The 24,212-nt window shown below is 36.8% G+C and overlaps 1 protein-coding gene across 2 annotated transcripts in view; it reads left to right on the top strand.

Moving 5' to 3' along the window:
* Nucleotides 1-642: 642 nt before the first annotated feature.
* The window catches only part of LOC141521015 (tyrosine-protein phosphatase non-receptor type 20-like), a 292,732-nt gene continuing 269,162 nt past the window's right edge, over nt 643-24,212 (top strand). The window contains exons 1-3 of one of the 2 annotated variants that reach the window (XM_074233089.1): nt 643-902; nt 20,875-20,994; nt 22,785-22,942. In XM_074233089.1, the coding sequence (XP_074089190.1) occupies nt 851-902; nt 20,875-20,994; nt 22,785-22,942 (330 nt within the window). In that variant the 5' untranslated portion in view covers nt 643-850. The remainder of the gene's footprint in view (nt 903-20,874; nt 20,995-22,784; nt 22,943-24,212) is intronic. The other variant, XM_074233097.1, reaches the window with a different exon arrangement.

Below are 24,212 nucleotides of genomic sequence, written 5' to 3'. Positions count from 1 at the left end.
AAGATATTGGAAAATGAGAGATGGGGGCAAGATTTGACACTACCTTTGACTTTACAATTTGATTGGGTCTATTCTTGCTCTTCATTGATGCAGAAGAACATCCAAATTTAATTTGTGATTCTCTTTATGACCCAAAGATCTAAAGAAATAGCCTTCTCCCTCCTAATTCTCTCCTAGATAGGTATCTATCTGCTTCTCAATATCTCAGTTCAAAATACTTCCTAATTTCTTTTCTATTTATAGTCCAAGGTTTTTTTTTAATTTAAGGTAATGGGGTTAAGTGATTTGTCCAAGGTCACACAGCTAGGCAATTATTAAGCATCTGAGTTCAAATTTGAACTCTGGCCACTGTGCCACCTAGCTGCCCCCCTATAGTCCCAGGTTTTTAAAAATATCAAGGAATAGTTTTAAAGTCATCATCTCAGTTAAAGAGAGAGAGAAATTTCCTTGTTAATGGAAACTAAGACTGTTCATGGAATGATCCACTGGTCCCTTGCTAGGCAACCTCTCTTGATTGGTCTCAGGATTGCAAGTGACCTCAGTGCAAAAGCTGTCAATCTGATGTCTTAGGTGTCTAGTAATCCAATTGAGTTCTTACCCATGGATTGTACCCATAACTCCCTGGAAGCAGGCTACTAAAAAATTAACTCTTCAAAGCAGAACAGGAACATCAAACTGTGACATTGTAAGACTCAAAGAAGTCATTGTAAACTCTTCAAGCCATTTGCCAGTCCCTGTGAGTGCTTAGTAACAAGTCATAAACAAAAGCAACAACAGCAGAGAAAGAGGGGGAAAAAAGGAAACAAATCTTTGCTCATGACTGGGAAGCCTGGAACTATGATGAAGGCATATGATAAAGATTCCTGAGACATTTGGAGGCAGCGTTTGGCAAATGAACAGAGGTAACTCCTTTTACTCCTTTGTTTTTCAATTATGAAAAGTTCTTTTCAGTGGAGAAATGTGTTCTCTCTCTCTCTCTCTCTCTCTCTCTCTCTCTCTCTCTCTCTCTCTCCCTACTCTTGACCCATAGGAGGGACTAGCATTTTTCTTTCTTTCTTCCAAGGTATTTATTTAGGGGTTCACTTTTGCAATCAATGTCTTTTTGTATCGAGGTTTCAGGATATATATTTTCCATGAATGATTATTTCTAAAGCAACACAGAACTTTTGTTGGAGGAAGTGCCATAAATAGTGTGAAAATACACAGGACCTGAAACCAAGAGACCTACATTCAGGTCACTTATTAATTGTGTAATTATGAACAAATGACTTAATCTTTGTAAGTCTGTTTCTTCTCTGAAAAATAAAGGGATTGGATTAGATGATCTCTCCAAGATACCATATAGTGTTAACAGCTTGTTATTCTATAATAAAACATTGTTGTTTTTCCTTTGCAGAGGACCAATAATATCAGGAAGGTTAGGTCTTGACTTGCAAGTGAGTTGAATTTAAGTGAAGAAGGAATGGGCAAAGTCAGTAGCCTCAACTCTCTCCTCCAGAACCATCTAAGTTCAGTGGCAAGAGATACATCAGGAAGACAGGAAATGGCTCTGGATGCCATGGAAGACCTTGACCTATTTAAGCTAAGGCCTTTCTCAGGTTGAAACATTACTTTACTTGTCAAGAAAACCCTGGAAGCAGGGTAGGCAGAAGTCAGGAGGTGGGGACACAGAGAGACAGAAAGAGAATCAGAAAGACAGAGAGAGACAGAGAGACACAGAGACAGAGACAGAGATAAAGACAGAAACAGAGAGACAGAGAGACAGATACAGAGAAAGAGACAGAGAGAAACAGAGAGTGACAGAGGGAATATAGTACCTGTGGTAATTATATAAGACATGGAAAAGAATGAGGAAGGAGGAAGAACAATAGGGGTGTGTGCAAATAGATTGTCTGTGGCAGAATTTACAGGGCTGTTATTGATAAAAGGCAAATGAACACAGCAAACAAGAGAACATAGTTTGTGAAAAAGCATATAGAAGCTAGGGTAGCAGGTCAGAAGAAAGACTATGTGCTTCAAATGAAGCACTGCATGACTTTTTGCTCTGGAATGGAGGCTACTTGCAGAGTAGGTATGGGAATCAACTGCATGGAATTACTGGCAAAAAAAAATTCCCTTATCTCTTTCCAACCTTTATCCTTCCCTAGCACTGAAATATGGAGATAAGCAATGTTGAGCATGGGAGGGACAAAGTTTTCTATTGAAATATAGAAAAGACTATTGTGTCATAGGTAATTTGGGATTTTCCAATTATTTCAGTAATCTTTTTTGTGCTCCTTAGAAACTTGATTGGTTTGATCAAATTAATGAAAGCCAAAAGCAACCACTGGTTTTATTGATGCAGGACTTTCCTTGTGGTCTAGGGAAAGGACTAAAGACATAGGTATTTATTAATGGAATTCACTTGTGACATGTGATCAGATTCAGCATGGTTGGTTCTTCATATTGATATATCTCATAGAGATAGATGCTTTACATGTATATGTTTATTGATGAGTTCATGACCTTTCCTACCTACTTCTTACATATGTTGTTCAGCTGCTTCTAAACACTGGCATCTGACAAATTCATTTTCTCCTTCTAGGGTTCTATGACCTCCTATTTTGGGGGTACAGGTGCTTTTTCTGCAGCCATATTCTTGGTCTTCCATGTACTTCTCTAACATATCTCTTCACACTTCTGCCTAGGCAAAATCAATGGTTATTACCTCCTCAAATTTTTTAAAGTTTTATTGATGTTTTTTTGTTTTTAGATTATAAACATTTATAGATGATTTCCACTTTCTGAAAAGTGTCTTGTAGCAAAGTAAGAATAGTTAACTACAACTAATTATACAGTGACTTCCTCTGAAAAGTAATGCAAAATTTCATATCTTTAGTATCCCCTCCCACCATGATTTTAAATGAATTTGAGAAATCTGTTTTTCCCCTCTCTTCTCTACTTCATTAGAGAAACAAAATCTCCCCAACAAATGTCCTGTAAGGCATATGCAATTAAGCCAAACAAATTCTCTTAATGACTTATACCATATACGTGAGATTTATATATCATATATATGGTATGGTATACACACACACACACAAACTGTTTGTGTGTGTGTGTGTGTGTGTGTGTGTGTATTTTTATTTATCTTTAAATAATCCCAAAATCCATCATTTCACTGTCCTGGATATTATGTTTTACCAGAAGTCCTCTGGAATTATGAATGGTCCTTGCATATATGCATAATTTTTACAGCTTTCAAATCATTTGTGTTTTTACAGTGCTGTTGCCATTGGATAATTGTTTACTGGTTCAACTCATTTCAATCTGCATCAGTTTATAAATATCCTCAAAATTATTAATTTTTATAATATATTATAACAAATTATTTTTTTGATTTTTGTTTCACTCTACACACACAGTTAATATAAATCTTTCCATTTCTTTTTTGTGATCATTTATCTCTTCATTTCTTATAGTACAATAGTATTCCATTACATCCACTTCCATGACTTATTTAGTCATTCTTCAATTGCTGCACATTCCCTTAGTTTCCAGTTTCTGGTCACCAGAAAAAGAAGCTGCTATAAATATTTTTATATGCAATGAATGTCTCTCTCTCTCTCTCTCTCTCTCTCTCAAAAACTCTTTTTAAATATGTTTATCAGTAATGAATCTGGGTAAAAGAGCACACACTACTTAGAAATTGTGTAAAATTCCAAATTACTTTCCAGAATGGTGCACCCATTCATATGTCCACCAACAATGCATTGATGTGCTGCTTTGCCATAGACCCTCTAACACTTATAATTTACTTTAATGAGCATGAGGTAGACTCTCAGAATTGTTCTAATGTTCATTTCTCTAATTAGTATTCATTTGGAGCATTTTTTCATATAATTTTATATAATTATAAATAGGAGAAAAATTCATGACCACAGAAAAGAGACTACTATTATCTTACTGCATAAGATAAAAAGGCAATTTTTGATAAAATTAAAAAGATTTTCACAAATAAGTCTATTAAAATTGAAATTAAAAGGGAAATAACTGGGAAAGAAATTTGCAAGTTTTTAATAATAAGGGTTTAAAATTCAGGATATATAAAGAACCAATTCAAATTTATCAGAAAAAATCATTCCCCATTTATATAAATGATCTAAGTATATGAACAGTTTTGAAAGAAAGCATGCTATGCCTTATATAGCCATATAAAATGTCATTCCTTTTTCTTAAGCCTTTTTCTTTAAACAATTTTTGTTATCATCTTTTGTTTTTACATTACCTTAATTTCCACATGTAGCCTCTAACCTTTTCCCCAGAGAATCATTTCTTTTAACATAAATAAAAAAACCATTAAAAAAAAAGAAAATCACTTCAGCCAAATGAATGAACACAGCCATTTCTAACTATATGTAAAGTGTTTCATTACCATATTCTTACCCCTTGGAAAAGAAAAGAGAGAAAATATATTTTCTTATCTTTTTAATGGGATCAAGCTTGATTTTTAGATTTACAAAATATTTCATTTTATTTTGTTCTTCTTTTCATTTATATTTTGCATTCATTATGCATATGATTTTCTTGATTATATCTCTTTTTACTTTAGTTCATATGAATCTTCTCATATTTCTTTGTAATACCAATAATTGCTTCTTATGGCATAATAATATTCCATTATATTCATGTACATATTTTTCTCTATTTCCCAGCTGATGGCCACCTACTTGGTTAGTACTTTTTTTTAACTTTAGAAACACTATTATAATTTGGTGAATATGAGTTCTCCCCCCTCCCCCCATTAATCTCTTTAGGGATATATACCTAGTAGAAGGATCTTTGAGTCAAAAGTATGAACAATTTAATCACCTTATTTGCTTAATTCCCAACTGATTTTCAGAATGGTTGAATAAATTCACTACTCCAATCCATTCAAAATTGGTTAGTTGACAAATTTTGTCAATTTGTTGGACAAGTGAAAGGCAATTGAAAATCAAGTGGTAGAGTGGGACAAGCACCAATGGGTATATAATATTGAAATTCTAAGATATAAGCAGAGTCTGAAGGGGAAGGAAGATTGGCCAGCTCAGACTCCATCCCAAAAGGAACATGTTGACAGGAACTCAATAGTGCAGGGAAGGAACTGATATGGTAGTGGGAAGTTTGAGAGTGAGAGGGTTGCAGGAACATGGGCATTTTAGAGTTTTTGATTTGCTATGTTCTTTTGTGAGACCTATAATCCTTGTTATCTCTATGCAGCCTGTCTTTCAGATCAATAATTTACTTGTATGAAGAGTATATATATATATATATATATATATATATATATATGTATATATACATATATATGTATATATTATTTTAAATATTGCTTTTGGCATCTTCTCATTCAAATTGTCCTTTACTTTTGTGCATGTACATTCCTACTCTCTTCTGTTATTCTCTTTTTACCTTTGATAAAACTTGCTACTTTCAAGTTTTTCTCTTTTTGCCAATTTTTGTGCTATACAGAATAAATTTATTTTTCACAATTCCTGCTTCTCTTTTTAACCATTCAGGAATATTTTTCTGTGATTACATGTTTTCTTGGGAATAAACTAGATCCTCTATTTCATTAGATGTTAATTCATTTTGCTTTGTCTTGCAATATTTATTTTATTATTTTTTTATAATAGATGATTTCTTTTTTTTTAATTTCTTTTTATTTATTTAAGGCAATGGGGTTATGTGACTTGCCTAAGGTCATACAGCTCGGCAATTACTATGTGTCTGAGGCTGAATTTGAACTCAGATCCTCCTGACTCCAGGACCAGTGCTTTATCCACTGAGCCACTTAGCTACCTCAGATGATTTTTTAAAAATTATTTAATTTATTTACAGTAGGAGTAAACATAATATCCTTTCCCCCCCCAAAAATATAAAACCTCATGAGAAATATAGTGGAAAAAAAAGAGAAAAAATGTGTTTCAGTCTGTGTTCTGATACCATCAGCTCTTTCTTGGGTGGGATCACATTCTTTATCATAAGTCCATATTTTTCCACAGTTGCTGGTGCTGATTGTAATTCCCTCCATCCATTCCTCCCCACTACCATCCATTATATTTTCTCTCTCCTTTCACACTGTCCCTCTCCTAAAATGTGCTGTGGGGCAGCCGAGTGGCACAGTGGATAGAGCACTTACTCTTGGGCCAAGGGGCCCCAAGGCTGTATTTAACCCCAGAGACCCAGCAACTACCTGGTCTGTGGTCCTGAACAGGTCACCCAATCCCACCACCTTGCAAAAAGTGAAAAAGAAAATGTGTTATATCTGACTATCCTCTCCTATGATCTATCCTCTCCTCTATCACCCACATCCCTTCTCCCCTCCCCATCCCCCTTCTCTCCTTTTTCTTCTAGATTTCTATGTCCTATTGAGTGTGCATGCTGTTTTCTCTGAGTCATTTCTGATGAGAATGAGGGTTCCCTCATTCCCCCTCACTTTCTCCCCTTCCACACCATTGCAAAAGCTTTTTCTTGACTATTTTATGTGAAATATCTTAGCCCATTCTACCTTTCCTTTCCTTTTCTTCCTGTACGTTCCCCTTTTACCCATTGACTCCATTTTTGCAATATATTATACCTTCAAATTCAGCTCTCTCCTGTGCCTCAACTATAAAAGCTCCTTCTACCTGCTCTATTAAATGAGAAGGTTCATATGAGTATTATCAGTATCATCTTTCCATGCAGGAATACACACAGTTCATCATCATTAAATCTCTCATAATTTACCCTTCTCATCCACCCTCTGTATGCTTCACTTGAGTGCTGTACTTAAAGATAAAACTTTCTGTTCAGTTCTGGTCATTTCAACAGGAACATTTGAAATTCCCCTGTTTCATTGAAAGTCCATCTTTTCCCTTGGAAAAGGGTGTTCAGATTTGCTGAGTAGTTGATTCTCGGTTGTATTCCAAGCTCTTTTGCCTTCTGGAATATTATATTATATTCCAAGCCCTATGAGCCCTGACTGTAATCCTGACTGTAGCTCCACGATATTTGATTTTATGCCCTTCTAGCTGTTTGTAACATTTTTTCTTTGACTTGGAAGCTCTGGAACTTGGCTATAATATTAATGGATTTTCTTTTTCTTTCTTTTTTTTTTTGAATCTCTTTCTGGGGGAGATCAGTGGATTCTCTCAATTTCTATTTTACCCTCCGCTTCTAGAATATCAGTTCAATTTTCCTGTAGAAATTCTTTAAAAATGAAGTGAAGGGGCAGCTAGGTGGTGCAATGGATAGAGCACTGGCCCTGAAGTCAGGAGTACTTGAGTTCAAATCCGACCTCAGACACTTAATAATTACCTAGCTGTGTGACCTTGGGCAAGCCACTTAACCCCATTTGCCTTGCAAAAAACCTAAAAAATAAATGAAGTTAAGACTCTTTTCCTGATCAAGACTTTCCAGTAGCCTAATAATTTTTAAATTGTCTCTTCTGCATCTGTTTTCCAGATTAGTTTTTTTTCCAATGAGATATTTCACATCTTCATCTAGTTTTTCATTCTTTTGGTGTTGTGTCTTGATTTCTTGCAAAGTCATAAGCTTTCTTTAGCCATGTTCTACATTTGAAGGATTTCCTTTCCTCAGAGAGCTTTCTTATCTCCTTTTCCATCTGGCCAATTCTGCTTTTTAAAGCATTCTTCTCATTAACTTTTTGAACTGTTTTATCCCTTTGACCTAAACTGGTTTTTAATATGTTATTTTCTTCTGCATTTTTTGGATCTCTTTGACTAAGGTACTGAATTTGTTTTCATGTTTTTCCTGCATCTCTCTCATTTCTCTTTTCAGTTTTTCTTCTACCTTCCTTACTTGATTTCAGAATCATTTTTGAGCTCTGTCATAGCCTGAGCCCAGCTTCTATAGTTCTTGGAGTCTTTAGATGTAGAAACTTGGACTTTCTCATCTTCAGAGTTTGTGTTTTTGTCTTTCATGGGACCAAAATACTTGTCTATGGTCAGATTTCTTTTTTTCTGTTAATTCATTTCCCCAGTCTATGCCTGGCTTTGGGGTGCTTTCTGAGCTTTTGAGTATTATTGGGATACCTCCACATGGACCTCAGTTCCTTCAAGGTCTTATGGGAGACTCTGACTGCTCTCCCAGTCTGTGAATGGCCATAAGCTCACCCCTCTGCTCCAGGGCTGTGAGGAAAGTCCCTGTTCTCGGGGGTCCCAGACTGCAACCAGGGTTCTGAATATAGTCCCTGTCCCAGGGACAGAGGAGAGACCTCCAGTCTCCCTCCACTCCCTTATCTTCCTTGGGTTGAGCATTTAGGGAGCAGCTGCCAGGCAGCTCCCTGCTGGGCAGGTCCACAGGTCTTCTTCCCTTTCCTTGTTTCTGGACTGTGCTGTGGGCTGTAGTTGTGCTGAGGAGGGCCACGCTGGCCTGGGCTTTGTGCTTGCTCTAGCAGAGGTCTCCATGATGATCTTCCAAGTTGTTCTTGGTGCTCCCTGGGGTAGCAGGTCAGGAAAATGTCTCTGCTGTCATGATACTGGGCTTCCAGGGACCCAGGCACGCTGGGACTGTTCCTAGAAGGCTGAAACTCCTTCACTCTGGCACACTACTGCCCCCCTCCAATGCAATGGAACAAAGCTTTCCCACTATTTTCCAGGTTACCTTGGGCTGGAGAATTGCTTCACTGGATCTTTCTGTGGGTTTGTCTCTCAAATAATTTTAAGGTTTTTGAAATATTTTGGAGAGAGCTCCTAAGAAAGGCTGTTCTCCTGCTGCCATATTGGCTCCACACCTGAAATGTTTATTTTTAGATGTTTAGACTCTTTTACCTGATTTTGAGGTGATATTACCTCCTGCTATTAATATTTTCCATTTTTATGTGCTTCCATTCAAGGTCATTAATTGAACTTTCTTTCTCCTATAATTTTTTAATAATTTCACTCTCCCCTCCCCCACCTTTTACTTCCTTATTGTTCACTTTCTGACTCCTTCCCTTTTCAGTGTAGTTTCATTAGGATCTAAACTCTGAAGCCATTTCTGCTTCTTCCAAAGCTAGGCAATTCACAATTCACTAACCTCAGGATCTTCCCTGAATATTTTTAGGAGAAAGGAACAAAGTGGTCCCAGCTTGATTCTGGGTTTTTTCATCTAAATTTAGTGTGTGCTCTTTTGTTTCCTCTGTTCCTTAATTATCTGACTGAGCTCTATATGGCAAAGAGTTCGACCTTTCTGCCATTCCAGTCTTAAAGAAATTTTACCTTTTGATTTTCTGGGTCATTAAAAGGAGGAGGAGTGGTGGTAAAGCTGATTTCTGTTGAAAGCCCACATATTGGCTTCTATAGTCCTGCCAAAGCATAGCCATTAATCAGCAAGGGATACCTAGTGAACATTTTATAGATTCAGGATTAACATTCCCTTCATTTTTTCCATCAGATTATTACATTATTAGAATTTTTGGTGTTCTAAACTGTAAGGACAGCTGACATTGCTTTGTGTATAGTGCATGCCTATTTTTGGAAGGTTTGAGAGGTTTCAAGGATCAGAGAAAATGACTAGTTTTTCCATCTTGTTGGTCATGGGTCCCAGAAGTTGCTTGGAATCACTCTTAATTGCTCCCACCTTCTTTTCCCTTTCCTCAATATTCAATCAGTATCCAATTTTTATGTATATCTCTGCAATATTTTTCACATCTGTCCATTTTTTCTGAACTCAAATGGCCCCAGTCTTATTTCAGACTTTCATTCTCTTTTCCCTAGATTATTGCAATAGCTTTCTAACTGGTTTCCCTGTTTCAAATCTCTCTCCCATTTAATCCTTTCTTTATACAGCTGCCAAAGTTTTCTTGGCACAGGGCCAAGTATGTCATTTTTCTCCTCAAAAAACTTTAGCACTTCTCTATAAATTCCAGAATTAAATGCAAACTCCTCTGTTTGGCATTTAATCCCTTCACAATCTGGTTCCACCGTACATGTTCAGGCATAATACTCACCTTTATGTCTTCTGCAGTCCAGTAAAACTGGCATGCTTTCTATCCTCCACACCTGACATTCCCTTTCTCAGCTCAGTGTTTTTGAACAAGTGTCACCTAAACCTAGAACTAGACTGTTTTCTCTCCTTCTTGATGTCACTTAGAATCTTGAGCTTCCTTCAAAGCACAGGTGAATCCCAGTGTCCTACATGGGGCTGTAAATGATCTCTTCCCTCCCCCCCATGGTGTTCCTCCTCTGTACAATTGCATTATCTTTACTGTGTATATGTTTTGTACTTATTTATAGCTATACCTTTTATTTCCTTTGATAGAATACAAACTCCTTGAGGGCAGGAACTATTTAAATTTTTTTTCTGCCTATCCCAAATATCTAGCAGAATATTTGGCTAATAGTAATTGTTTAGTGACTTCCTGATAATGGATTATTGAATATTGTTTCTTATGGCATGTGCCCACATCTAACTTCTTGTCTAGCCTAGAACAAAATAATGAAGTACCTCCTTTGTGGACTAAGCATGAAATATGACCACATGTGCTGATACATTTTTTTATTATTGGTTACTTTTTTCATTTTTGGTAAATGTATGGCTAATGGAGGCCCTGATGAGTAATTTTCTCTATTTATTTGTTATTTGAAAATTTTTATATTTTATTTTTCTAATTATGCAAATAATAAGAAAGCAAAAATAATTTTAACATGCTTTTTAAAAAAATTGAGTTCTAAATTCTCTCCCACTCCCCTTTCCTTTCTCCTCCTTGAGAAGGCAAACAATTTGATATAGATTTTACATGTTGTCATGTAAAACACATTTCCATATTAGTTATGTTGTGATAGAAAACACAGATTAAAAAAAAGAACCAAAGAAAATAAAGTAAAAAAAAAAGTATGTTTCAATCTGCATTCAGTTTCCATCAGTTCTTTTTCTGGAGGTGGATAACATTTTTCATCATAAGACTTGCTCCATTTACACCAACAATTATTACTACTTTGGATAGCCTTTGTTCGTAATGCCCTCCTATCTGGATTGATGATGCCTCTCTTATACCACTATTTTAGGAAAACTTGGGCCACCATTCTCTTTATTATCTCCTCCCCCTTCAACATCTCCAACCATCACCTTTCCATATCAGAATGACCTTCCCTAGCTGTTGCTTCTCTGTGTGTGGTCTCTCCCATTAGAATGTAAGCTCCTTGAGGACAGGACTGTTTCTATCTTGTCATTTGTATCCTCAGTCCTTGGTACAGTGCATAGCACATAATAAGCATTTACCAAATATTTTCCCCATTAATATGAGAATAATAATCCTCATTAAGAACTTATTTAAATAGCACTTCAAATTTTGCAAAGAATGTCCCTCACAACATTCCTGTAACACCGTTTTATCCTGTGGACCTGAAGTCAAGAAGACTGGAGCTCAAACACTGCTTCAGACACTTTCTGGTAATGTTATCCTAGACAGAAAACTTGACTGCTGCCCACTTCAGTTTCCTCATCTGTAAAATGTAGATAATAATGGCATTTACTTGCCAGGTTTGTTGTGAGTATAAAATGAAATTTATGTAAAGTGCTTCACAAATCTTAAAGCATTATATAAATGCTATAATGATGATGATGGTAATGATATACTAAAAACCAGGAAACATATCTTAGAGAAGGAAGTGACCTACTCAAGGTCACACATCCCAAAATGTTGGAGAGAGAATTTATACCTAGTTTTCTGACCCCCAGGTTCAAAGCTCTGAGATTACTCTTGCCTTTGGTGACCACGACTACTTCTGGTAAATGTCTAACTGGTTGGGGTGGTCTGGTTTATTGTCATTTATTTGTCTAGACTAGATACAATAGCTAGGTGGTTGTTTCTTTCCTTTTCAAAGATATTCCTGAATTCTGATCAGGTTTTCTCTCCTCTGACTTGTTGCAGAATAGAGTATAATGATGTAGCTTCCTCTCCACCTTCCTGTCTGTGAATCAAGCTCACAGCTCTTTAAAGGTTGTTACAGCTAGTAATTATAAGAGGAAAAGATAGGGCATGAAAATGCCTTCCCTTGTCTCCACTCCCATACTCCCCTTCCCTCAGTCACTTTCTCTCTCTCTCTCTCCCTCCCTTTCTCTTTTTTTTAAAATTTAGATCCTGTAGGGAAAAACAGCTACCCATTGATGCTAATGGAAGCAGAATCCATTCATGTTTTAAAAGCCAAAGAAAGGACTGTGTAAATGGTAAGGGGTTATATGAATGTCAGATACTAAAAAGGATAGCTATCCATAGACTGACAGTTTTTGGGTTTTGGTAATTCAACCAGTCATGAAGCCACCTAACCCTACTTTTAATCTAGCTTTCATCTCTTAATCTTGTCTCTAGGGTTCTTACAAAAGACTTTGTCCAATGTCTTGTTGAAATGCAGATACATTACATATGCTACATCCCCTTGAGTGAATAATAACCTTTTCCTGTGTATGCACATGAACCATGTACAGTACATTCATGTGCATATGTTCATACATGCGTGTAGATGCATGTGCACATACATGCATGTGCATGAGTGCATGTTTCTTGAACAGGATCATGATATTTATCCCTAGAAAGATCTTATTGATCACCATCTTTAAGTCCCTCATTTTATAGATGAATATAATAGAGCTCAGGGATTTATTTTATCTGGCAGGTAGATGACCCAGTGGATAGAACATTGAACCTGGAGTTAGGAAGATCTGAGTCCATATCTTATCTCAGACATTTACTAGCTATGTGACCCTGGACAAGTGCTGTTTGCCTTAGTTTCCTTATCTGTAAAATGGGGATAGGAATACCACCTCTCTCAATGTTGTTGTGAGGATCAAATAAGATAATAATTATAAAGTCCTTAGCAGAGTGCCTGATACAGGATAAATGCAACGCGTCACTTTTATTATTATATAAATCAAGATCACATAGGTAATAAGTGGCAGAGCTGGACTTTGAATGCAGTCATTTGATTCCAAATCCAATGCTCATGAATAGAATCACTAGGAGTTCATAGGATTATGGATTTAAGTCTTAAAGGAACCTTTGCGACCACTTAACCAACTTCTTCATTTTAAAGTTAAGGAACCCAGGATAAGAACATTAAGTGACATATCCAGATTTACACTGCTACAAGTCCTTGGGATAGCATTTGAACACAGGTTTTCCTGAATGTGAGGATAATACTCTGTTCATTTTCCCTTGGGTTTGAGGATTCATATCTTTTTGAGGCAGCCAAGATAGTTTTGGGTCTGGAGTCAGGAAGATCTGAGTTCAAATTTAACCTTGGATGTTCATTAGTATTGTGGTATCCTGGGCAAGTCATAATCTCTGACTATCTCATTTTCCTCAGCTGTAAAATGGGAAAAATTAAAGCACCTGTCACATAAGATTGTTATGAAAATTACTTGAAATAATAATTGTAAAGAACTTGGCACAGTACTTGATGTATACCAATCACTTTAAAATGTGATTCCCATGGGTGGCTAGGTGGACCAGTGGATAGAGCACTGGCCTTGGAGTTAGGAGTACCTGAGTTCAAATCTGTCCTCAGACACTTAATAATTACCTAGTTGTGTGGCCTTGGGCAAGCCACTTAACCCCATTGCCTTTCAAAAAAAATAAATAAAAATGTGATTCCCTTTCTTTTGGTATTTTCAAAGGAGAGAAAACAAGACAGACAGAGTGGGGGAGAGAGAGAGAGAGAGAGAGAGAGAGAGAGAGAGAGAGAGAGAGAGAGAAGAGAGACAGAGAGAGACAGAGACACAGGGAGAGACAGAGACATAGAAACAGAGACGGAGAGGGAGACAGGAGAGAGAGAGACAGTCAGACCAAGACAGAGAGAGACAGAGACATAGAGGGAGACAGGAGAGAGAGAGAGAGAGAGAGAGAGAGAGAGAGAGAGAGAGAGAGAGAGAGAGACAGAGAGACAGAGAGACAGAGAGACAGAGAGACAGAGAGACAGAAAGAGACAGAGGGAGAGAGAGACAGAGGGAGACAGAAGACAGAAGAGAAGGGGAGAGAGAGACACACAGAGGCAGAGACACGCAGAGAGACAGATAGAGACAGAGAAGACACTAGAGAGCCAGAGATTAAGAAAGACAAGGAGAGCCGGAGAGAAGAAAGAGATAAAGGAGAGAGAGAAAAATAAAGAGAAAGAACTAGAGAGGAGAGGAAGAGAAAAAGAAGAGTGACTACAGATGGGAGAGAGAGAGGAGACAGACATGAAAGAGACACATACCCACAGACAGACAGATATAGACATGGAAAGACAGAGAGAGGAAATAAAAAGAAAAATATATTTTAAAAAAAAGTGATTTTCTCTGAGGATACTGAGAGAGTTCTAGTTAGACTGAAGAAATTTCTCTTCTTTTGGAGGCCGACCCCCTTTTGTGATTTCTCACTCAGAGTCTATTTTGGGAACAGTGAGATATTTTAGCCCTTCCCGGAGGTTGAAAATAAGCTGTTCCCAGCACCTTTGGAATGAAGAGCTTTACAGATATTTGAGAGGCAGAGTAGCACAATGAATAGAGTGATGGGCTCTATGGCATCAGGAAGATGAGTTCAAAGCCCAACATAGACACTGGTTAGGTGACCTGGCATAAGTCTTTCATGTTCTCTTGGCCTGAAAATGAAGGGTATGGATTGAATTGTTTTCAAAGTTCCTCCTAATTATAAATCTCTGATCATTTGAATTATTTTCCCCTAGTAGTTTGGTGGGAGCTTATGATGCTCTATGTCACACCCATTATTTAAAATGGCAAATCTGAGGTAGAGAGGTAGTGAAGTATTAAACCTTTCCTAGGGTAACATTCACTCAAAACTAAAGTTGAAAATAGACACCAGAGCTTTTATTCTCATTTCTAGACACTAAAGATCAGCACCATCCCAATTCTATTTAAGGCATCTTCCTCTTCCCTGCCCTGCTTCACAGAGCCAGTTTCTGCAGCTGTTTAACATTGGAGTGGTGATGGCGCATGCAAATGATGCAAAGTTTTGTTCCTGATGAAGATAGCAAAAATTAAAGCTTTGGTCCTGTGGAAAGACTAATAAGAATGCAACCCTTAGAACAACTTCAGTTGCTCTCAGACATACAGTTTTCTATACAAACAGATTCAGTTCAGGAAGAAGAGGAGGCCATAAGAGGTCTTTTCTAGCTTTCTATACCAGTTCTTAGCAGCTGGCTTTTTGGTTTTTGAAGATAATGTACAAACAAAATGCCAAGGTGTATACAAACTTTCAGAGCTGGACAGCACCTTTGAGGTCATCTAGTCTGGGGATAGGAAAAAATTTGTCGCAGATCCCTCATACCTGATGTTGCTAGAAGGCAGAGTTCTGTGGTTCTGTTGTTCTTGTTCAGTCATTTTCAATTATTTGCAACCCCATTTGGCATTTTCTTGGATAGGATACTATGATGGTTTGCCATTTCCTTCTCCAGCTCATTTTATAGATGAAGAAACTGATGCCAGATGGGTTAAATGACTTACCCAAGGTCATACAAGTAAGTGTCTGGGGTCAGATTTGAAAGCAGGAAATAGAATTCTTCTGATTCTAGACCTGGTGCTCTACCCATTGCCATCAGCATTTCCTTTATCATACCAGGGTTTCACTACTAGATAGTTATGGTGTCTATTGAATTAGGAAATCCATCTTTCATCAAGATGGTTTCTTTTAAGAGCCTCTAGCTTCCAATTAACAACCCAATAAGTGATTTACACATTTGTAGATTAGCTGTGTGAACAGATTGAGAACTTGGTTTTTATTGTCACTGGCATGAGATTTATAGATTGTTGTCCCAATAATCAATACAAATGTTGGTTTTTATTGCATGACTTTTATTAGCTGAAGGAATTCTCAGAAGTAAAGCTTCTTCCACCAACAAGGACCACTATTTAGCTTTATCAATTTGAAAACTCCCTTCACCAAAAGGACTAGTTTGTTAAGCCCTGAAGAGCTAACTAAGATACATAAAAGTTTACTTGACTTACCCAGGGAATGCAGATTATAAGTGTCAGTGGCATAGACCTAAATCTTCCTAATCCAAACCTAGCAAGCTGTATCTTTGCCAGACTGTCCAAATATTTTCTTGTTAGGATAATTAGAATAACGGTTGATATTTATATAGTACTTCCTTTACATATTTAACTTGAGAAACAAAAATCCTCTGACACATGTATTTGCAAATATCATTTCTCATTTACAGATGAGAAGAGTGAAGTTCAGAGGGGCTGAGACTTAAATATAGTTGACAGAGTAAGTGACAGAGGTAAGATTTGAACTCATCTCTTTCTAACTCTAGGTTCAGCCATGTTCACTATTTCATGGTGTCTTCACTTTTTCCATCGCCATAGAACTCACTGATGAAAGATTCTCTTCATGCTTTTCCAAAAAGAACAAGTTCATTAATACCTTGGCAGCTAGGTGGCACAGTGGATAGAGCACTGGCTCTGGAGTCAGGAGTACCTGAGTTCAAATTCGGCCTCAGACTCTTAATAAGTACCTAACTGTGTGGCCTTGGGCAAGCCACTTAACTCCATTGCCTTGCAAAAACTAAACAAACAAAAAAAAAAAAAAACTAAAGGAGGAAAAACCCATGAGAAAAATGAAAATAAAAAAATACCTTACTGCATTCTTTGATCCAGTATCTATTATAGATTGTGAAGAAATGAGAATAAAAACAAAACAAGACCAAAAAAAATAAACCTCTGAACAATCTGCTCAAAGATCTCCTGCTAATCAATCGTCATTACAATTTAATTACCTTTTAGTTAAGTAACCATTCAAGCCATTAACTTAATAGGACACTAACAGGTTTTCTATTTTAGTTAAAGTATCAGTTCTTCCATTAACCTAAAATATGACTTTGAACAAATTATTTTACAACTCAAGGTCTCTGTAGGAAAAGATAATTTCTATAAGTTCTCTCTCTCTCTCTCTCTCTCTCTCTCTCTCTCTCTCTCTCTCTCTCTCTCTCTCTCCCTCTCTCTCTCCCTTCCTATCCATGCAAATGGACTGGCAATACAGACGTGTGAACTGTAAGAGTTTATTGACTTTATATATATGCTCTACCCCCCCAAAAATTATCTTGGTCAATACTCTTTCACCTTCATAGAATTATCTGCTGCTGAAATTTGAAGGGAATGTCAAAGCAAAGCTTGAGTGCCTCCCCCTATTTGAAGACTTTTCTTTTTTCATTTTACAGATGAGGAAAGTGAGATCCAGAGAGGTATAGTGACTAGCCCAAAATCACAGGGAAAAGTCACTCTTGTTTGATTATTCCATGACTATCCTTAAATGAATAGAAGGATTTCCTGCTTTGTTGGCTAGGAGCTGGAGAGTTAGAGTTGAATTATGTAACTCCTTAACTCCCTCTCAATCTTGAGACTTTATGAATAATTAATTTAAATGAGATTATAGGTTCATAGATCTGAAACTACATTATTGCTATTTAGTTGTTTCTCTCATATTTAACTTTTTGTGACCCATTTTTTGGGGACATTTTCTTGGCATAGATACTGGAGCTGTTTGCCAATTCCTTCTCTAACTCATTTTACAGATTAGGGAACTGAGGCAAACAGGGTTAAATAACTTGTTCAAGGTCACACAGATAGTAAGTGTTAGAGAGCAGATTTTTTTTTGTATTTAAAGATTTTATTTATTTTGAGTTTTGCAATTTCCCCCTTAATCTTACTTCCCTCCTCCCACCCCCCCACCCGAAAGCAATTTGTCAATCTTTACATTATTTCCATTATACATTGATCCAAATTGAATTCGATGAGAGAGAAATCATAGCCTTAAGGAAGAAACATAAAGTATAAGAGATAGCAAGACCAGGCAATATCAGGTTTTTTTTCCTAAATTAAAGTTTATAGTCCTTGGTCTTTGTTCAAACTCCACAGTTCTTTCTCTGGATACAACTGGTATTCTCCTTTGCAGATAGCCCCAAATTGTCCCTGATTGTTGCACTGATGGAATGAGAGAGTCCAGAGGTCAGATTTGAACTCATGAAGATGAGAGCTTACAAACCCAGTGCTCTATCCACACTATACTACCTAGTTGACCCTGATGGGAAGTTGGAGACCATCTAATTAAACCTCATTTTCAGATGAGGATACTGAGATTGAGGGGAATTAATGACTTGTCCTAGACCACTCAAATCATACTTAACAGCAAAAAAATTAACTGCCCTAATATGTTAGGAAAAAGGGAAAGGAAATAATCAATTGGAAATGGTATGAATTTGGTTTCTAATCTTGCCCATATTGCTAACTCTCAGTGTGGTCTTGGAGCAAATTCCTTAATGTGCCTTTGTTTCAATATCATACCTTTAAGGGCCATTTCAAGTATTCCTAGGAAAAAAACAAAGCAAAATAAAATCTTGGAGTGCTTTAAGTTGTTTAGAGATGAAAACTTTCCAAACACTGTTAAGCAGTAAGCATCAATAAATATTTATGTAAATATTTTTTGAGTAGGTTGGGGAAGAAATACAACACAAAGGTTCTCAGGATGTAGAAGAGACCTGGTCTTTGCCCTGGGGAAAATTTAAACCTGATACCATGATTACTCACCAACTAGATAACATCACCCCAGGGAGAAAGATTTTATTAAGGAAACTGAGATGCAGCCTCTTTGGATTTATGATGCATAAGTACCAGATTCCATCCTCTTGACTGGAGGGAGGAGGTCATTTCAGGATTAAGAGGCCACAGACTTGGATCAAGGCAGTCCAGCTGCTGGTAACAGAGCTGAGATTAGAATTCATGGATTTCCGAGGGACTCTAGGACACTCAACCCTGTCTCCAGTTTAAGCTCCTGGCTGTAAAAGAGATCACTGACAGAACTGGATTAGCACAGACTCCAGGGAAGTCTGGCTTTCTGTCCTGTGACTTAACAACTGAACACTTTTTTTTTGCTTGGAGATTAGTATGAGGCAGCTTCAGTTTTTATTTTTATTTTGGGGATATAAAATGCCAAATTTATTTAAGGAACTTCTTGAGGACAAGAACAAAAAGACTACAAAATTCCTTAGCTCATCAATTTTATTATTTTCAATGCTTGCTAATGTAATATTTAATTTTCTCAAACCACAGAGACTAATTATTGTTCTGCTGGTTTTTACAAGCAGATTTTAGGTAGTATTTTTAAAAAAAACTTTCATTGACGTTGAAATCAACCATATTGCAGGAGCTAAAAAACTGGAAGACTTTACATTGAGCAGGGGGAATAGCATTGCTCTTAGAATTAGAGGATGTGGGTTAAAATTGACTTTTATCAATTACTTAGGTGATCCTGGGTGAGCCACTTAACTTCTCTCAGACTCAGTTTCCCTCATTTATAATAGGAGGGCATTGGATTGGGAACTTTCTTGTTCTAAGTCTATTTTTACTAAATTGAAATCACTTACCAATGTAAAAGGATGATGCCAAAATTCCCCTCTTCTATAGAAAGGAAAAGTGGAAAAAAAAGGGTTCCGAATTATTAATCTGAGCTAAGTTAACTTTATCCCATCCTTCCCTGCTTCCAGAAAAGAAGTTTTCTGAAGTAGAAGGATGTCATATTGGTTCACCTTAAAGATTCTAAAATTTAAGGGAGAGGTTTGAAGGGCATGGGTGACATAGGGGAGCAAGTCATTGTGGAAAGATGAGAGAAATAAAGTCTTTGGGGTTCACAAGCTTCTCTCTGAAAAAGAAAGAAAGAAAAAGGCAATTTAAGAGTCATTCATGTCTTGTGAATTTACTGAAATTGGACAACCAGAATGCCCTGCATCTACTTAAGATTTTTAGAAATTGTAGTTTTAATAAAGTGAGAGGAGAATGAGGGAGTAATTTGGGATCACAGAATGCTTTGAGAGAGGACTGCTAGCATGGAGAGATGCCATAGGAAACTTTGGATTGCCATAGGGGTAATATTAAGCACTAATTACTTTTAAGTTCTTGCCTTCTGTGATGCTTCCCTTGATCCCTCCCATTGCTGATGACTTCACTTTCCTCAAATTATCTTACATTATATTTATATGTATATAGATTGAAAGCCACTAGTGTAAAATAAATCCTTTGAGGACCTTAAATCTGTTTCTCACTGTTTTTTTTTCAGTCACCCTATACTCTAGTCAAATTACTTTTCCTGAACATGATCTAGGTTTTCCAACCTTTGGATCATCCTCACAATGTTTTCTGTCCCTTGAAAGCCCTTCACTCATGACTTAATTCTACCTATTTTTAAGGCCCACATCAAATATTATCTTCCTTATGAAATAATATCTAATTGGGCAACTAGATGGCACAGTGGATAGAGCAGGAGGATGGCAGTTCAAATCCAGCCACAGACATTTGTCACTTACTCTCTGGCCTTGGGCAAGTTATTTAACTCTTATTGCCTCACATTCAGGGTCATCCCCAGTCATCCTGATTCATATCTGGCCACTGGATTCAAGTGGCTCCAGAGGAGAAAGTGAGACTGGCGACTTAACACAGCATCCCCTCACTCAAATCCAATTTGTGTGCTTGTCATGGCATCACCTCCATTGATGTCATGGTCTTTGAAAATGAAGGACAAAAACATCTCTAATACTCTCCTAATATAACTTCTTAAATATCTTCCCTAATGCTTCTCGTAGAATTAAGACCATGAAGAAAGTGCAGCTAAGTAATGAAGAGGGGAAGACAACAGATAATGGCCTTCATACCTGGAAAGGGCACTAATGGTTTCTGCTAAAGCTGAGACAGTATAGCTCTAATGGCACCTTTAGCACCTCCTCTCATTGGAAGTATGTGAAATTTCTTATGGTCTTTTCTTGGAGTCCAGTATTCTTTTCACCATCAGCAAAATGCCAGTCATACTCTTTAAACTATGGTGGGTTCAGAACTGAGCTATAAGTGGTAAGGAGAGTGAGAATTTTCATTTTCTTCCCTTCATAGACATGACGTCAGTGACTCTTGCTAGCACCTTACAGGTGAAAGGAGAAGCTTTATCTGAGGAAGAATTGTGGTCTCTCTTATTTCTGTCCACTGAACAAATTCTTGAAGATATTAATAAAGGTAAGATGATCATATTTTGTATTATGAGGTCAATAGCAATTGTGAGGTCAATTTGTATTAAGAGGTCAATTTTGTATTTTGAGGTCAATTTAAACAATGGTTGAGCGGAAAGTTCAGTGACCTTAAGAGTCAGAAGCTCTAACTCTGACATCTACTAGCCATGTGACTTTTGGAAAGTCAGTCAATCTCTTGGAGCTTCAATTCACTCATTTCTAAAATGGGAATAATAATATTTCCCATTATTTTTTCTCAGGATGTTGTGCTGATCATATGAAATTCTGTACATGTAAAAACTCTTTGTAAATATAGATCATTCCTCAAATGTGAGATATTCCTAATTCATGGAGAACCAGCATTACTTAATGATTAGAAGAGCTCAAATCCTACTTCTGGCCCCCCCTACTAGCTGTGTGACCAAGTCATTGGGCAAGTCATTTAAGCCTCTTGGTGACCTAGAGAACTCTTTATAAGTTATACAACAAAAAGTCAAAACTGAATGCTTGGAAATTATAATGATTAATCATGACCCCAAAGAAGAGATATGAGGATAATTCATACCCTGCTCCCTTCCTTTCATAATTAGGTGTCAGATTATGGCTATGGAGCATTAGTTAATATCAAACTTTAGTAATGTCTTAGTTTTGTTGATTGCTTTTAATATATATATGTATATATATATATATATTTGTTAAAATGAGATGGCTTTCAACAAAAAGGAAAAGGGACTCAAATATACAAAAATATTTATAGTAGCTCTTTTAATGATGGCAAAGAACTGGAAATCAAGGAGATGCCCTCAATTGTGGAATGGATGAAAAAGTTGTGATATATGAATGTAATGCAATACTATTATGCTATGAGAAATGATGAGCAGGTAAATTTAAGAAAAACCTGGAAAGACTTACATAAACTAATGCTGAGTGAAGTGAGCAGGATCAGGAGACTACTAGACACAATTAACAGTAACACTGATGCAATGATCAGCTATGATAGACTTAGCTCTTCTCAGTAATGCAATGCTCCAAGCCAATATGTAGGAAAATGCCATATACATCAAGAAAGAAAAGTATGGAGTCTGAATGCAAATCAAAGCATATTGTTTTTGTTTTTTTTTCTTGTGGTTTTCCCCTTTTATTTTGATTCTTCTTTCACAACATGACTAATGTGGAAATATGTTTAATGTGATAGTAGATGACTTTCTAAGGAGAGGGAGGGAGGGGACAAAGTGAAGATTATATAAAAAATAAAATATTCCACTACCTTTTTGCAAAAGAGCATAAGTTATATATCAATTGCTAAGCTGTATCTATGGAGGGAGCTTTTATATTGGGAGGTCCTCATACAAATGAAATCACAAATCCAGACTCTTCAAATATATGACAATATTTTCTAGTCATATGGTTTTTCAGTCAATTATTTCTGTGCCTATACCTTGCCAAGGCTGTAGGCAAATAGTAGGAAATTAGTTTCATAGTGCTGGATTGTAGATATGCCAATTTTCTGTGATGCTAACTAGCATCTTGTAGATGCAAAAAGATTACAAACTACCTCCTTTCTAACTCACAGCATTAGGTATGATTCTTTTAAGTTTTAATCGAGATTTTCCTAGGGAGAACTTGATGACTACTTTTGGGACCACTCTAACCTATTTGAAGATGACAGTCTCTAAAGAGATTCTTACTGCATTGATTTGCTCTATTATGAGTAGCCACCTGATTATATGGTTTAAGTCTAGAATCTTAATCTATTCTGAAGCTTGAGCATGCTTTGTTCTTTCACTTGGGTTTCAGGTTCCTCTAATTATGTAGTCTGCCCTTGGTCAACTCTGCTGCATGCTGCAGGAAGCATTTCCTTCCAGGACGATGTTTCCTTTATAGAGGCCACCTCATTCAAGGCCCCAGAAATACTTCACGGACAGTGTCAAAATCTACAACTTGACATATTGAAGGTAAGACATGCTTTATCCATGCTTCTGACCTTTCCTTCCAATTCTTCCCTTGGACATGGAACTTGGGTGAAATTCTTGCACAGATGGAGTAATCCAAATTCATTAACTTACTACCTTTGGATTTGTGAACATGTTAGGTTGGCACAGCTTTCCTCTTTACTACTGTGTAGGATAGAGAAGCAGAGCTTTTTAGGAAAGGGAAAACTAGAGGGTATGAGTGATCCTATAGTACAGGATTTAAAAATGTGCCCACAGAATGACACGGCCAATTAAAAAAAATTTTTCCTTTGCCCAATTTAATATCCTGTTTCTTACTAAATCCCAGACCCTTTATTCTTGAAGCTTAGATCTGGATCTTCTGGTTAGCCCCCTTAGGATTGGCTGTGACTGTAGCTTTCTGTTGATGTCCATTTCAGACATGGCTCCTTCTTCTGTCCCTTTTGGTTCAAAAGCATGTCCAATCACTGAGTTCCATTTACTGCCACTAAAGTTTTCTCTCACCTTCCCTCTCTTTCTATTTTCCTCCTGCACTTGAGCAGGAATGTCCTGGCTAATACCTCTTAACCATTCCTCAAAGTGGGAAGATTTTAGGTCAGCACCATGGAAAAGAAGCAGCTACAACCTTGCCATGAGATCCCTGACCCCATCCAGGTATGAAAGGAAAAGGCAGACAAAAATCAGGACAGTTTTAAGGAGATCTTAACCTCTTCTAATTCTCAGATCCCTTGGGCCATTTGGGGAAGCTTATGAGTTCTTTCTCACAAAAATATTTTAAAAATATAAAACAGGGGGCAGCTAGGTGGCACAGTGGATAAAGCACCGGCCCTGGAGTCAGGAGTATCTGGGTTCAAATCCGGTCTCAGACACTAAGTAATTACCTAGCTGTGTGGCCTTGGGCAAGCCACTTAACCCCATTTGTCTTGCAAAAACCTAACATACATATATATATATATACATACATATATATATACATACATATATATATATATATATAACAGGATTACAAAGGAAATCAGTTTTAATGAAATAGTTATCAACACAAAAGTAAATGTATCAAATATATACACAGGCAAATGTAATGTTATATGCATGTTATATATATATTTGCATACAAACACACAAACATACTATATGTGTATACATATGTGTGTGTATATATATACATATATATATATATGTATATATATATATACATATAGACACATTTATTTGTATGTCCATGCACTCCAGATTTAGAATCTCTACTCTAAATAAACAATACTTTACAAGA

The sequence above is a fragment of the Macrotis lagotis genome, chromosome 4, assembly GCF_037893015.1.
Source record: "Macrotis lagotis isolate mMagLag1 chromosome 4, bilby.v1.9.chrom.fasta, whole genome shotgun sequence".
NCBI lineage: Eukaryota > Metazoa > Chordata > Mammalia > Peramelemorphia > Peramelidae > Macrotis > Macrotis lagotis.
Note: the sequence above shows the minus strand (reverse complement) of the source record. Positions and strands in the feature narration are given on the sequence as shown.